The 16,195-nt window shown below is 45.5% G+C and overlaps 1 protein-coding gene across 1 annotated transcript; it reads left to right on the forward strand.

The window, feature by feature from the left end:
• The first annotated feature begins 208 nt into the window (after window positions 1-208).
• Window positions 209-14,595, forward strand: LOC133613965 (uncharacterized). The gene is made up of 15 exons (XM_061971898.2): window positions 209-358; window positions 429-512; window positions 2,627-2,732; window positions 2,804-2,933; window positions 3,004-3,247; window positions 3,320-3,476; window positions 5,405-5,555; window positions 5,625-5,827; window positions 7,514-7,648; window positions 7,734-7,921; window positions 8,018-8,166; window positions 8,246-8,491; window positions 8,567-8,729; window positions 8,799-8,892; window positions 14,334-14,595. The coding sequence occupies exons 1-14, from the start codon at window positions 209-211 to the stop codon at window positions 8,886-8,888; spliced, it is 2,196 nt and encodes a 731-aa protein (XP_061827882.2). The 3' UTR covers window positions 8,889-8,892; window positions 14,334-14,595.
• The last annotated feature ends 1,600 nt before the right edge of the window (window positions 14,596-16,195 follow it).

The raw sequence follows: 16,195 nt of genomic DNA on the forward strand, positions 1-16,195 counted from the left end.
CCCAGGTCAAAAAGGTTGGACACCCTTGCACTAAACAGTTAAAGCAAACTCTTGTAATTACACCTCACCACCACAGGGGGCACCTATAATAACACAGCTTTCATAATTTCCTGTTTTTACATGACAAAAGGTGGCGTTCAACGACAGCCGCTTTGCACTATGCTTCAACGGCGCCTACGAAGACGGCGCCCAAAACGACTGCATCGTGATGTCGGGAGGGACGGCGGACAGAGGCAACTGGTCTGTACTCGCACATGAGATACCAGCAGGGTCCGGGGTCCATAAGATGTTGCCGGAACTGAAGCATGCCGGGAAGTGTGTCAACGTGATACCTTTGAAAGATCATCAATATTCTGAGGTAGGTTTTGAAGGTTAGCTAGACTCACAAGATGTTGCTGTTGTTTAATTATTTACTTACATGTTGACAGATTCAACAAGTGGAACTGGGCAACTTCGGAGCACAAGCCATTCTGGCTATCAGGACTTATTCCGGATACACAGACGCGGATCTTGTAAGAGCAGCACCAGTTTCCTCAGAAAACACCGGTCTTGTCACAGCAGCATGGAAAAACAAAGAAAATAAATACTTTAAGTTGATCCATGTTCAAAAGGACTAACCATTTGTAGTCCTAGTACCAACCTCGTCATGTCCGTTGTGTCCTGAGCAAGACACTTCACCCTTGCTCCTGATGGGTGCTGGTTAGCGCCTTGCATGGAAGCTCCCTCCATCAGTGTGTGAATGTGTGTGTGAATGGGTAAATGTGGAAGTAGTGTCAAAGCGCTTTGAGTACCTTGAAGGTAGAAAAGCGCTATACAAGTACAACCCATTTATCATTTATTTTATCATTGCAGCAAAGTGTAGGGCAAGGTGAGGCAGAAAGGTTGGGAGGGTATGTGAGCTAGTAGGTGCTTGCTTTTAACCAGGGGTGCCCATTACATTGATCGCGAGCTACCGGTCGATCGCGGAGGGTGTGTCAGTCGATCGTGGAGGGTGTGTCAGTCGATCGTGGAGGCTGTGTCAGTCGATCGCCGAGGGTGTGTCAGTCGATCGCGGAGGGTGTGTCAGTCGATCGCGGAGGGTGTGTCAGTCGATCGCGGAGGGTGTGTCAGTCGATCGCGGAGGGTGTGTCAGTCGATCGCGGAGGGTGTGTCAGTCGATCGCGGAGAGTGTGTCAGTCGATTGCCGAGGGTGTGTCAGTCGATTGCCGAGGGTGTGTCAGTCGATCGTGGAGGGTGTGTCAGTCGATCATGGAGGGTGTGTCAGTCGATCGCACAGGGTGTGTCAGTCGATCGCGGAGGATGTGTCAGTCGATCGCGGAGGGTGTGTCAGTCAATCACCGAGAGGTGTGTCAGTCGATCACCGAGGGTGTGTCAGTCGATCACCGCGGGTGTGTCAGTTGATTGCGGAGGGTGTGTCAGTCGATCGCGGAGAGTGTGCCAGTCGATCGCGGAGAGTGTGTCAGTCGATCGCGGAGGCTGTGTCAGTCGATCGCGGAGAGTGTGTCAGTCGTTAGCCGAGGGTGTGTCAGTCGATCGCAGAGGGTGTGTCAGTCGATTGTCGAGGGGTGTGTCAGTCGATCGCGGAGGGTGTGTCAGTCGATCGCGGAGGGTGTGTCAGTCGATCGCGGAGGGTGTGTCAGTCGATCGCGGAGGGTGTGTCAGTCGATCGCGCAGGGTGTGTCAGTCGATCGCGGAGGGTGTGTCAGTCGATCGGGGAGGGTGTGTCAGTCGATCGCGAAAAGTGTGTCGGTCGATCGCGGAGGGTGTGTCAGTCGATCGCACAGGGTGTGTCAGTCGATCGCGGAGGGTGTGTCTGTCAATCGTCGAGGGTGTGTCAGTCGATCGCGGAGGGTGTGTCAGTCGATCGCCGAGGGTGTGTCAGTCGATTGCGGAGGGTGTGTCAGTCTATCGCCGAGGGTGTGTCAGTCGATCGCCGAGGGTAGCCAGGCATTAAAAAAATAGACCTAAAAACTAGCGATCATCAATCTTCACCAAGACGTCACTTTCGTCACTTGATTGACATTCACGGCACCTGAGGATCTTGTGAGATGATGCTGGCTACTGCCAGATCGTTATTAAGAAAAAACGACCGACAGGAAGGCGAGAAACACTTTTTTATTTCAACAGACTCTCGCGCCTTACCTGCTGTCAAAACTCTAAAGGCCAACTGCACAGTTCCTGTCTTCACAATAAAAGCGCTGCTTCATCCTGCCTGCGCTAACAAAATTAGAGTCTCAGAAAGCTAGCGCAAACAAGCTAGCAAGCTACGGAGTTTGCCGCCAATGTTATTTCTTGTAAAGTGTATAAAGAAAGAGTATGGAAGCTGGACAAATAAGATGCCAAAAACCAACCACTTTCATAAACAGTGGGCTTTCTAACAATTAGGAAGGTTTGTGTCGTGTTTGACAGAAACCATATGAAAACAAAAATATAGTTTTCCTCAATCTTTTTCCGTTTTCATACATTTTTGAAGAAGCTCCAGGGAGCCACTAGGGCACTAGCCACATGTAGCTACAGAGCTGCGGGTTGCCGACCCCCGGTTTAGGGCATGGAAATATATGTTGCAACGTTGGATAGATTGTCTTGGCCTGATATCTTCTACTGGCTACAAATGTCATTGGTCCAGGTGGCATATGCGCAGGTAAAAGGCCAAACGGTTTCCAAGCACGTGTTTCAAGCCAACGAGACGAGCATGGGCGTCATCACAGACATGAGCGGATGCCGACTCTCAGGTCAGCTGATCCAATAGCTCATGGAGTCGGTTTAAAACAAGGAAACGCTAACCAAATCTCCCAAATGGCAGGTTCTGTTTACATGATCAATACCACCATTAGCGACCCAGACGTCTGCGCTACCGTCACGTGCGACGTGAATGGCCTCGCCACTGCGGTCAGCGAATGTGCACCGATGCACCACTGCCAAGGCAACGGCAGGTAAATCCACAACAAGCCCAGTTGATTTATTCGAACCATTGCCTTTGCATACCTGTATCTATTCCATCAGCTGCGCCTTTGACGCCATGTGCACTTTGACCGCCTCCACGGTCATCGATTTTGTCGGCCGCGTTCACACTGTGACTGACCGATGCGGATACACTCTGATGAAGTCTGAGGCCGTCCCAAACGTTCGGATCCAGGGCGTATTCAAGGAGCGGCGCCGCAAGGACGTCAGCTTCTTGGACCATGTGATCGTGCACCTGGACAAGCAAGATGTTAAGATGAAGCTACTACAAGGTGGCCGAGTGGAGGTAAGAGTTCATCTCCACTACAGAGAGATCACTTCACTGAGATGTCTATTGTGGTCTTTTGTCGCTGTCAAGATAAATGACATTTCCCAAGCCCTCGACACCACAGCTACAGTTGTCCACGGAGTGGAACTTACCAAGGACCAGAGCGGAGTGACTGCTAAAATATCGCAGTCCAACTACACAGTTACAGTCTTCTTTGATGGCAACACGGTGCAGATCCACCTGAAGGGTATGAACAGAAGTCATTATCGGTTACTTAAAGGGTACCTACTAGAGATGTCGATATTATGGGCCGATAAATGCTTTAAAATGTAATATCGTAAATTATCAGTATCGGTTTCAACCTCCCGATTTTACCGGGAGACTCCCAAATTTCAGTGCCCCTCCCGAAAATCTCCCGGGGCAACCATTCTCCCTATTTCCACCCGGACAACATTATTGGGAGCGTGCCTTAAAGGCACTGCCTTTAGCGTCCTCTACAACCTGTCGTCACGTCCGCTTTTCCTCCATACAAACAGCGTGCCGGCCCAGTCACTTAATATATGCAGCTTTTACACACACACAAGTGAATGCAAGGCATACTTGGTAAACAGCCATACAGGTCACACTGAGGGTGGCCGTATAAACAACTTTAACACTGTTACAAATATGCGCCATACCGTGAACCCACACCAAACAAGAATGACAAACACATTTCGGGAGAACATCCGCACCGTAACACAACATAAACACAACAGCACAAATACCCAGAACCCCTTGCAGCACTAACTCTACAATATACACCCCCCGCTACCACCAAACCCCACCTCCTCAACCCTGTCCCCTCCCACCTCAACCCAACCCCCATGAAACCCCTTCCATGAAATGTTCAGTCATTCACAAACAAACTGTTTTTGGAAACTGTGGATGTCGTGTCCTACGGACCAAAGAGGAAAAGAACCAACCGGACTGTTATAGGTGCCATGTTCAAAAGCCAGCATCTGTGATGGTATGGGGGTGTATTAGTGCGCAAGGCATGTGAAGGCACCAAAAATGCTGAAAGGTACATACAGGTTTTGGAGCAACATATGTTGCCATCCAAGCAATGTCTTTTTCTTGGACGCCCCTGCTTATTTCAGTAAGACAATGCCAAGCCACATTCTGCACGTGTTACAACAGCGTGGCTTCGTAGTAAAATACTAGACTGGCCTGCCTGTAGTCCAGACTTGTCTCCCATTGAAAATGTGTGGCGCAATATAAAGCGTCAAATACAACAACGGAGACCCTGGACTGTTGCCAAACGTTTACTGAGGGTTGTTGAAAGGAAAGGCCATGTAACACAGTGGTAAAAATGCCCCCGTGCCAACTTTTTTGCAATGTGTTGCTGCCATTAAATTCTAAGTTAATGATTATTTGCAAAAAAAAAAGAAGTTTCTCAGTTCAAACATTAAATATCTTGTCTTTGCGGTCTATTCAATTGAATATAAGTTGAAAAGGATTTGCAAATCGTTGTATTCTGTTTTTATTTACGAATTACACAACGTGCCAACTTCACTGGTTTTGGGTTTTGTACAAATGAGTGTTTAGGTCTGTCAGTAGACTGGCTATTGAAGCGCTAAAAATTACAACATGGATGACGGGGAGAAGACGCTGTCAAAGTGGCGGCACGTAAATAAGACCGCCCACAAAATTATCAGTGGCCCAATCCTGGAGATGCACTGTCCAGAGGACACAGCCTAATGGTCTATGCACCTCTGAAATCTACATTAATCCTTGTTTAATGGTACGGTCTAGCTTAGGAAGTTTGAAATATCTGGTGTTTGTTGTTCAAATATACCAAATCTTATAGACATAGTAGCTCAATTGCATGGTACAGCAGAACCTACTTAAGTTTGTCCTGCTCATGCTGCCAATCATATTGTATAACCCATCAAGTCCAACATATTATTATTATCATCAAAAAGCTGATGTGGACATATATGATCGACTGCTTTTCAGCATAAAATTTGAAACCCAGAGGGGTCACTTCAATGAAAAATGGTTCCATATATTTCGCTATTTGTTGTATCATTGTCATCGACATCTACAGCAAGTCATTATTGCGAAGCCACTTCCCAGTTACACGGCATCATCACATGCATGCAGTGACTTCCTGCTCAGTCCAAAATATTTTAACAGGTGAAAGTGCAGCTGCCGTGCATGGATTATGTGGAAATTCCTCCGTGGATTTGAGTGAGGAGAGAGTCTCAGAACACAGCATTGCTGGGTGTGAGATGCAACATGAAGAAGCTAAGGATGAAATGATCAACTGCAACGCTTCGACTGAGTGGTAAAGACTTATTTCAAAAGAGCACATTACATCCTTGCGAGTGACGGGGTTTTCATGTCTGCTTGGTAGGTGTCAACTCATGTGGCAGGATCCGTTCACTCGGTGCCACATGCAAATCGACCCTGAGCCCTTCGTTTCGGCCTGCATCAGCAATTTGTGCCAGTCCCCCGCAGTGGATGGCCTCAAATGCCACTTGATGGAGGCCTATGCCAGAGCCTGTCGCCAGCAAAACAACATCACAGTGGAGGACTGGAGGTCGACGGCTGGATGCGGTAAGGAGATTGCAATAGAAGGTTCTTGCCAACCAAACCCAGCAATAACCGATATCCAATTTTTGAGAAAGCTAGCTGGAGTTAAAACTCATATCGGAGTAACCGGGACTACACCTTGTCCTAGTCCTACTACTAGTAAGAATGTAGGACTCTACGAGTACTACTATTATAAGGGTGGGGAATTGGCGAGGGAAAAACACATTCAGTCTCATTTATTCTGAAACTTCACTTTTTTTAAGAGGTTGCAAAGTCTTGGCAAGACATCGGGGGCGGTACCTCTGGATTGGCAGACCGGGGTGGTGGTTCCTCTCTTTAAGAAGGGGAACCGGAGGGTGTGTTCTAACTATCGTGGGATCACACTCCTCAGCCTTCCCGGTAAGGTCTATTCAGGTGTACTGGAGAGGAGATAGTCGAACCTCGGATTCAGGAGGAACAGTGTGGTTTTCGTCCTGGTCGTGGAACTGTGGACCAGCTCTACTATACTCTCGGCAGGGTCCTTGAGGGTGCATGGGAGTTTGCCCAACCAGTCTACATGTGTTTTGTGGACTTGGAGAAGGCATTCGACCGTGTCCCTCGGGAAGTCCTGTGGGAAGTGCTCAGAGACTATGGGGTATCGGACTGTCTGATTTTGGCGGTCCGCTCCCTGTATGATCAGTGTCAGAGCTTGGTCCGCATTGCCGGCAGTAAGTCGGACACGTTTCCAGTGAGGGTTGGACTCCGCCAAGGCTGCCCTTTGTCACGATTCTGTTCATAACTTTTATGGACAGAATTTCTCGGCGCAGTCAAGGCGTTGAGAGGATCCGGTTTGGTGGCTGCAGGATTAGGTCTCTGCTTTTTGCAGATGATGTGGTCCTGATGGCTTCATCTGGCCAGGATCTTCAGCTCTCGCTGGATCGGTTCGCAGCCGAGTGTGAAGCGACTGGGATGAGAATCAGCACCTCCAAGTCCGAGTCCATGGTTCTCGCCCGGAAAATGGTGGAGTGCCATCTCCGGGTTGGGGAGGAGACCCTTCCCCAAGTGGAGGAGTTCAAGTACCTCGGAGTCTTGTTCACGAGTGAGGGAAGAGTGGATTGTGAGATCGACAGGCGGATCGGTGCGGCATCTTCAGTAATGCGGACGCTGTATCGATCCGTTGTGGTGAAGAAGGAGCTGAGCCGGAAGGCAAAGCTCTCAATTTACCGGTCGATCTACGTTCCCATCCTCACCTATGGTCATGAGCTTTGGGTTATGACCGAAAGGACAAGATCACGGGTACAAGCGGCCAAAATGAGTTTTCTCCGCCGGGTGGCAGGGCTCTCCCTTAGAGATAGGGTGAGAAGCTCTGTCATCCGGGGGGAGCTCAAAGTAAAGCCGCTGCTCCTCCACATCGAGAGGAGCCAGATGAGGTGGTTCGGGCATTTGGTCAGGATGCCACCCGATCGCCTCCCTCGGGAGGTGTTTAGGGCACGTCCGACCGGTAGGAGGCCACGGGGAAGACCCAGGACACGCTGGGAAGACTATGTCTCCCGGCTGGCCTGGGAACGCCTCGGGATCCCCCGGGAGGAGCTGGACGAAGTGGCTGGGGAGAGGGAAGTCTGGGCTTCCCTGCTTAGGCTGCTGCCCCCGCGACCCGACCTCAGATTAGCGGAAGAAGATGGATGGATGGATGGAAAGTCTTGGCAACCTCTTTCGGTATTTGTGTTATAGCTGCCGGTCCTGAGGCCATGTGCCGGGACAAGTTCTGCAGCGATCACGAGTTCTGCGGCGTGAGCTATGACGGAAAAGCTCATTGTCTTTGCCGGGCTCTTTTTGCCTCAGACTACAGATCCAAAGACAAGTTTGGTATGTCCACGACAACGCTCCGCAACCTAGATTGGTTTTAGAAGCTGAAATGCATCCATATTGTGTTTTGCTGTGTAAAACTCAGGTGAGCCGGCAGTTTGCAGCCACACATCTGCTTCGGTGACCATGTACTGTTGCCTCCTGTTGGAGAAGGGCATCGACTACACAAGGCTACACCTCAACGACGAGAGCTGCAAAGCTGACATTGACGAAAAGACCCACATGGTGTCTTTTAACTTTGATAGGGACCACACATGTGGAGCAATCATCAAGGTGGGTATCTGACTTCCTGCCTTATTATAAAACAAAACAATTTGGATTGATTGCATCGAGAACATTGACAACCCCTGCGCATATGTAACCCTGTAGGCAAACTCGAGCAAAATAACCTACAAAAATGTCATCATGACACCCAACATCTCCAGTGTAGTGACACGTTACAGTAACGTGCAGATGGATTTCTCCTGCCATTTTGACCAACCAGACCCAGAGGGCCTGGCCATCAAAATCAAAGACAGGTGAGCGGTTGGTGTCCGTTTCCGGAGCTGCTACTTGGGACATGTTTCATAAGATATTGTTTGTGTTTTTGCTTGGCAGCCCAGTGATTAAACACCTCAGTTCGGGCGAGTGGGATTACATCCTGACCCTGACTGCGTACATCGATCCCGGAAGAACACAACCCATAGAGTCGAGTACCGGAGTTCTGCTCAATGAGAAAATCTGGGTGGAGATTAAGGCGTATGGATTGGAGGGAAACGATCTCTCTATAGTGACCGAATCCTGCTGGGCTACAGATCAATTGTCTTCAAATGGGAGCATTCGTTACGATCTCATCACTGCAGGGTGAGTTGTGCTGAGAGGCCAACAAAGATTGTTGCTGGCTGCCCAGGCCATGTCTTCACTCCTGTGTCTGAGTAGATGTCCTAATCCTGCCGACTCGACGGTGGACATTGAAGGCAACGGGCAGGGAACGTCCAACTACTTCTCCTTCAACATGTTCAGATTCTTGGGCAGAGACAGCGAAATTTTCCTGCACTGCAGAGTAGACCTGTGTGTGCAACAGGGAGACTCGTGCATCCAGGTAATTTGAAGTTTCCCATTGTACCAAGTCCATAAAACTAACTGTCTGTATTCAAAATACTCTCTTCAGGTGTGCGACCAGGCAGCAAGGAGGCGCAGATCTCTCCCGACCATCGATGCCAAAGGAGATCCATCCATAGTTACCATGGCTTGGGCATAATCAGGTGAACTACACCTGTGATTTATTTGTCTATAACAGAAACGAGGATGGGATCTAAGTTCCAATCCTCATCTATGGTCATGAGCTTTGGGGTGTGACTGAAAGGACAAGACCACGGGTACAAGCGGCCGAAATGAGTTTCCTCCGCCGGGTGGCGGAACTCTCCCTTACAGATAGGGTGAGAAGCTCTGTCATGTGGGAGGAGCTCAAAGTAAAGCTGCTGCTCCTCCACATTGTGAGGAGCCAGATGAGGTGGTTCGGGCATCTGGTCAGGATGCCACCCGAACGCCTCCCTCGGGAGGTGTTTAGGGCACGTCTGACTGGTAGGAGGCCACGGGGAAGACCAAGGAGCATTGGGAAGACTATGTCTCCCGGCTGGCCTGGGAACGCCTCGGGATCCACCCGGAGGAGCTGGACGAAGTTGCCGGGGAGAGGGAAGTCTGGGCTTCCCTGCTTAGGCTGCTGCCCCCGAGACACAACCTTGGATAAGCGGAAGAAGATGGATGGATGGATGGATGGAACAGAAACGCAATAGCTAGTCATTCGGAATGCTAATACTACACAAAATAAAGCATTTCAAGACAGTTTGGCGGCAAAGGCTAAAAAAAACACCCTCAACAAGAAAGCGTAAACCAAGACTCAGTGTGCGGACAGAGTGTGAATCAAGAAAGAAGATAAGACAAAGACATTGGTGAAGGTCTGTTTTGTTGTCCATACCCAAGTTTGTTTGGACCCATTAATGTAGTGTTTTTCAACCTTTTTTGAGCCAAGGCACATTTTTAGTGTTGAAAAAATCCGGAGGCACGTGACCAACAGAAATCATTAAAAAACAAAACTCAGTTGACAGTAAAAAGGCGTTGTTGCAATTGTTGGATATGAATTTAAAGCATAACCAACCATGCATCAATATAGCTCTTGTCTCAAAGTAGGTGTACTGTAACGACATGACTTATTTAGAGTTTTTTGCTGTTTTCCTGTGTGTAGTGTTTTAGTTCTTGTCTTGCGCTCCTATTTTGGTGGCTTTTTCTCTCTTTTTTTTGGTATTTTCCTGTAGCAGTTTCATGTCTTCCTTAAAGCGATATTTCCCGCATCTACTTTGTTTAAGCTATCAAAAATATTTCAGTTGTTTGTATCCATCTTTGTGGGGACATTGTTGATTGTCATGTCATGGTTGGATGTACATTACCTTTGCTCCACAGTAAGTCTTTGCTGTCGTCCAGCATTCTGTTTTTGTTTACTTTGTAGCCAGTTCAGTTTTAGTTTGGTTCTGCATAGCCTTCCCTAAGCTTCAATGTTTTTTCTTAGGGGCACTCACCTTTTGTTTATTTTTGGTTTAAGTATTAGACACCTTTTTACCTGCACACTGCCTCCCGCTGTTTCCGACATCTACAAAGCAATTAGCTACTGGCCGCCACCTACTGATATGGAAGAGTATTACACGGTTACTCTGCCGAGCTCTAGAGAGCAAAGACACTCAACAACAACACATCATTTGCAGACTATAATTACTGGTTTGCAAAAAATATTTTTAACCCAAATAGATGAAATTAGATAATCTCCCACGGCACACCAGACTGTATCTCACGGCACACTAGTGTGTCGCGGCACAGTGGTTGAAAAACACTGCATTAATGCACTTCATGGTGTCTCGTTATACCATGGCCATGGTACAACAAGTACTATGGTAACGACCAATAATGTTATCTCAGTATCCCTAAGGCAGAAAAAACAAGAATTTCTGTTCCAGTTCATGCTGAACCAGAAGGAATACTTAGTGGAAAAGAGCCGACACTTCCAACACAGGACATCCTGCCTTCTAAACATAAATATCACTATGGTTTAAGAGAAAAATCTGGAAGCTGGTTTATTGTCAAAATATTTAGTGGTAAGACTCACAGGATCAAAGGTTTATCCATCCATTTCTACCGCTTATTTCCCTTCGGGGTCGCGGGGGGCGCTGGAGCCTATCTCAGCTACAATCGGGCGGAAGGCGGGGTACACCCTGGACATGTCGCCACCTCATCGCAGGGCCAACACAGATAGACAGACAACATTCACACTCACATCCACACACTAGGGCCAATTTAGTGTTGCCAATCAACTTATCCCCAGGGTTAATTTGAAAACTTCGTAGAACTTGTTGGCGTGTGGATGCCCCCACTGGTTGCACCCAGGCTTACATAATCTAAAATGAAGATGGTTGAAGGTGGCTGGGGGAGGAGGGTTGAGTTAAATGTTGGCACCATGCTCACTTTCTCTCTGATTCCTGCGATCGAGGGAGTGGAACTCTGCTTCCCGCAGGTCAACAACTTTTTTCCACCAGGGACCAGTTTAATGTATGCATTATTTTCACGGACCGGCTTTCCACATGTGGCAGATAAAAACAGCAAAAAAAATGAGCATGAAAAATCAACTCACTCTAACGCTGAAGTAGTGAGAGCCCTGGGTGTGTTTCTTTGTGAAGAGATGTTGCCCGGCACGTTAATGGCATATACTGTACACCAGTGTTTCTTAACCGTAGAGTGTTGGGCTGCGAGCCCCCCCTAGAATGAAATATATGTGTTTTTCAGATGTGGTCCATATAGGCAGCAGCGGCACAACAGTTGTAATACACTTTTCCACCACTTGTGGCAGTAATGACAATATAAAACAAACAGAAGTCTGGAGCTAATGTCATAGAGACATTTCTTAAGCGCAAAAATTATGACTAAAGTGGTGAAGCTGTATTTTCATTTGCATTTCAATTTTATTGACAGTTTAGTTAAGAAACATATTTATTATTAATGTAGTTTATTTATTTTAGCACAACATTTTGTATGTAAATGTATTGTTTATTTGGTTAGTACTTTAAATCAGCCTGACCTAAACCTAAGGTTTATTTGTTAATAATATAATCTTTGTGATTAACACATGCTTTTATATAATTTGACAAGGTAGTAAACTGTAAGTAGGTTAGACATAATTATTGAATATGATCAAAATCAAGAGTAAGATTACTAATTCAGTGTTAATTTTGCAGTGGTCCCCGTGCTCCTCTGTAGTGGAAAGGTTGGGTTCCGAGGTCAAAAAGGTTAAAGGGGAACATTATTATCACCAGACCTATGTAAGCGTCAATATATACCTTGATGTTGCAGAAAAAAGACCCTATATTTTTTTAACCGATTTCCGAACTCTAAATGGGTGAATTTTGGCGAATTAAACGCCTTTCTATTATTCGCTCTCGGAGCGATGACGTCACATCGGGAAGCAATCCGCCATTTTCTCAAACACCGAGTCAAATCAGCTCTGTTATTTTCCGTTTTTTCGACTGTTTTCCGTACCTTGGAGACATCATGCCTCGTCGGTGTGTTGTCGGAGGGTGTAACAACACGAACAGGGACGGATTCAAGTTGCACCAGTGGCCCAAAGATGCGAAAGTGGCAAGAAATTGGACGTTTGTTCCGCACACTTTACCGACGAAAGCTATGCTACGACAGAGATGGCAAGAATGTGTGGATATCCTGCGACACTCAAAGCAGATGCATTTCCAACGATAAAGTCAAAGAAATCTGCCGCCAGACCCCCATTGAATCTGCCGGAGTGTGTGAGCAATTCAGGGATAAAAGACCTCGGTAGCACGGCAAGCAATGGCGGCAGTTTGTTCCCGCAGACGAGCGAGCTAAACCCCCTGGATGTCTTGGCTCACACCGTCCCTTATGCCACCGAAGATGATCAAGAGAAGAATATTGACCCTAGCTTCCCTGGCCTGCTGACATCAACTCCAAAACTGGACAGATCAGCTTTCAGGAAAAGAGAGCGGATGAGGGTATGTCTACAGAATATATTAATTGATGAAAATTGGGCTGTCTGCACTCTCAAAGTGCATGTTGTTGCCAAATATATTTCATATGCTGTAAACCTAGTTCATAGTTGTTAGTTTCCTTTAATGCCAAACAAACACATACCAATCGTTGGTTAGAAGGCGATCGCCGAATTCGTCCTCGCTTTCTCCCGTGTCGCTGGCTGTTGTGTCGTTTTCGTCGGTTTCGCTTGCATACGGTTCAAACCGATATGGCTCAATAGCTTCAGTTTCTTCTTCAATTTTGTTTTCGCTACCTGCCTCCACACTACAACCATCCGTTTCAATACATGCGTAATCTGTTGAATCGCTTAAGCCGCTGAAATCCGAGTCTGAATCCGAGCTAATGTCGCTATATCTTGCTGTTCTATGCGCCATGTTTGTTTGTGTTGGCATCACTATGTGACGTCACAGGAAAATGGACGGGTGTATATAACGATGGTTAAAATCAGGCACTTTGAAGCTTTTTTTAGGGATATTGCGTGATGGGTAAAATTTTGAAAAAAACTTCTAAAAATAAAATAAGCCACTGGGAACTGATTTTAATGGTTTTAACCCTTCTGAAATTGTGATAATGTTCCCCTTTAAGAACCCCTGCTAGATACAATGACCCTGCAGGGCACTGCAGATGGAAATTAGCCTTTGGCTACAATCTGGCACATTCACATTTTATTTGTCCATTAATGTGCATTGTAGCCTGTGCTGTAACAAAGGAGTTGTAAGTTACATCCCATATTGGGACAGGCAAAAGTTAAGTTGGAGAAAATGCAGTAATTTATAAATTAACTGATGTTTCTGTGCGGCCCAGTAGCAAATTCAGCACAGACCGGTACCGGTCCCTGGACCAGTGGTTGGGGACCACTGCTCTACGTGATCTCTGCTCTCACTGCTGCCCTCAACATGCTGGTCATAGTCGCCATCGCTCACTTCAAGTACTGTATTTTTCGAAGTATGAGTCGCACCGGGGTATAAGTCGCACCGGGGTATAAGTCACACCGGCCGAAAATGCATAATAAAGAAGGAAAAAAACATATATAAGTCGCATTTTGGGGGGAAACTTATTTGATAAAAGCCAACACCAAGAATAGACATTTGAAAGGCAATTTAAAATAAATAAAGAATAGTGAACAACAGGCTGAATAAGTGTACGTTATATGAGGCATAAATAACCAACTGAGAACGTGCCTGGTATGTTAACGTAACATATTATGGTAAGAGTCATTCAAATAACTATAACATATAGAACATGCTATACGTTTACCAAACAATCTGTCACTCCTAATTGCTAAATCCCATGAGCTCTTATACGTCTAGTCTCTTACGTGAATGAGCTAAATACAATTATTTGATATTTTACGGTAATGTGTTAATAATTTCACACATAAGTCACTCCTGAGTATAAGTCGCACCCCCGGCCAAACTATGAAAAAAACTGCGACTTATAGTCCGAAAAATACAGTAGTTGATTTTTGCTCCTGTTATTTAGTAGTGGTTGATTCCCGCTCAGGTTCGAGTGTTTGTCTGAAGTTAGAAGAAAAAAAGATGGTTTTGTTCCTGTAATGCTTTTCATTTGTTACTCACTTTGTGCTTTTCTCTCTCTGTGGCAGGCAAAGTCACACCCCCACCAACTTCATCCTCCTCTTGCTGGCAATCTCTGATTTCCCTGTGAGCTTCCTGCTGTTCTGCCAGAGTTTCTCTAACTGCTACGTTGCAATTTGCGACCCTCTGCGCTACTCCACCAAAGTCACCCCTCAAAGGACCCGGTTGTGCGTTTGTTTGTGCTGGCTGTGCTCCCTCAATTTTCTCACGTTGATGCTTCGGAACAAACTCTTGCAAGGGGAATTAAGCATTTTATTACCGCATATTATTTCCAGGCTATTATTTCTGGGCCACATAAAATAATGTGGCGGGCCATATTTGGCCCCGGGCCTTAAGTTTGATACCTGTGGCTTTGAGCTTTTGAAAACCCCAAATTTTGAGATTTTCAATTTGGGGTTTTCATTAACTGTAAGCCATAATCATCAAAATGATATCAAAAGAAGGCTCGAAATATCTTGAGTTGCATGTTATGAGTGTATGTCATTTATTAGTTTCACCTTGTAAAACTAATGGCTAGAATAAACAAATCCTTGCACGATTATCCATTTTTTGGAGTTTCACCTGTATTAATTTGATTGCACATAATGCTTTTTAAAAGCATAGGGAGGCTGGACCAGCAAACATGGAACAATGTCTGAAAAGCATGTACCAATAGTGGTACGCCAAAGAATCGCTTTTTTAAATTAAAGTACAGTCTTTTAGTTTCCTATATTCAAACACAGTGTTACTGTTCAAACTGTGTGTAAAGTTACAGTGCCCAACAATATTACATTTACTTCTTAAATAAAACCTCTGCCTTGTTTTTAATGAATACTTAGGCCTACTAAGCTATTATATTTTGCCGTTGGTCATTATGGTGGCACATTTTTTCGGAGGTGGTTGAACCACTGAATTAGAAAATGTTGCAGGTTTAAATGAGTAAAATAATTCTGGTAATAAAATGTATACTATTTGAAAACTGACATCATTTGATCAAAAGGCCTTCAAATGGTTAGCATTTACATAAAACTAAATATTACATGCTTGGTATTTTTGTTAATGATTGTCACACACACAGTAGGTGTGGCGAAATTATTCTCTGCATTTGACCCATCACCCTTGATCACTCCCTGGGAGGTGAGGGGAGCAGTGGGCAGCAGCGGTGGCCGCGCCCGGGAATCATTTTTGGTGATTTAACCCCCAATTCCAACCCTTGATGCTGAGTGCCAAGCAGGGAGGTAATGAGTCCCATTTTTATAGTCTTTGGGCCGGGTTTGAACTCACAATCTCAGGGCGGACACTGGTGTATATATATATATATATATATATATATATATATATATATATATATATATATATATATATATATATATATATATATAAAAAACATATATATACATATATATATATATATATATATATATAAAAATAAATATATATATATACATATACACATGTATACATATGTATACATGTATACATACATATACATTCATGTATACATTCACACATACATATATACAAAACCCAAAACCAGTGACGTTAGCACATTGTGTAAATGGTAAATAAAAACAGAATACAATGATTTGCAAATCCTTTTCAACTTATATTCAATTGATTAGACTGCAAAGACAAGATACTTAACGTTCGAACTGGTAAACTTTGTTATTTTTTTGCAAATATTAGCTCATTTAGAATTTGATGCCTGCAACATGTTTCAAAAAAGCTGGCACAAGTGGCAAAAAAGACTGAGAACGTTGAGGAATGCTCATCAAACACTTATTTGGAACATCCCACAGGTGAACAGGCTAATTGGGAACAGGTGGGTGCCATGATTGGGTATAAAAGCAGCTTTCATGAAGGAAGGATGGGGCGAGGGTCACCACTTTGT

The sequence above is a fragment of the Nerophis lumbriciformis genome, linkage group LG13 (assembly GCF_033978685.3).
Source record: "Nerophis lumbriciformis linkage group LG13, RoL_Nlum_v2.1, whole genome shotgun sequence".
In the NCBI taxonomy this organism is placed as follows: Eukaryota; Metazoa; Chordata; class Actinopteri; order Syngnathiformes; family Syngnathidae; genus Nerophis; species Nerophis lumbriciformis.

Bases quoted from the DNA above. Each gene is read 5' to 3' on its own strand.
- LOC133613965 (XM_061971898.2), top strand. From the start codon at position 209: ATGTCGGGAGGGACGGCGGACAGAGGCAACTGGTCTGTACTCGCACAT. The intron at 2,733-2,803 runs GTCAGCTGATCC...CCCAAATGGCAG, and splicing joins GAGCGGATGCCGACTCTCAG to GTTCTGTTTACATGATCAAT. The intron at 8,167-8,245 runs GTGAGCGGTTGG...TTTGCTTGGCAG, and splicing joins GCCATCAAAATCAAAGACAG to CCCAGTGATTAAACACCTCA.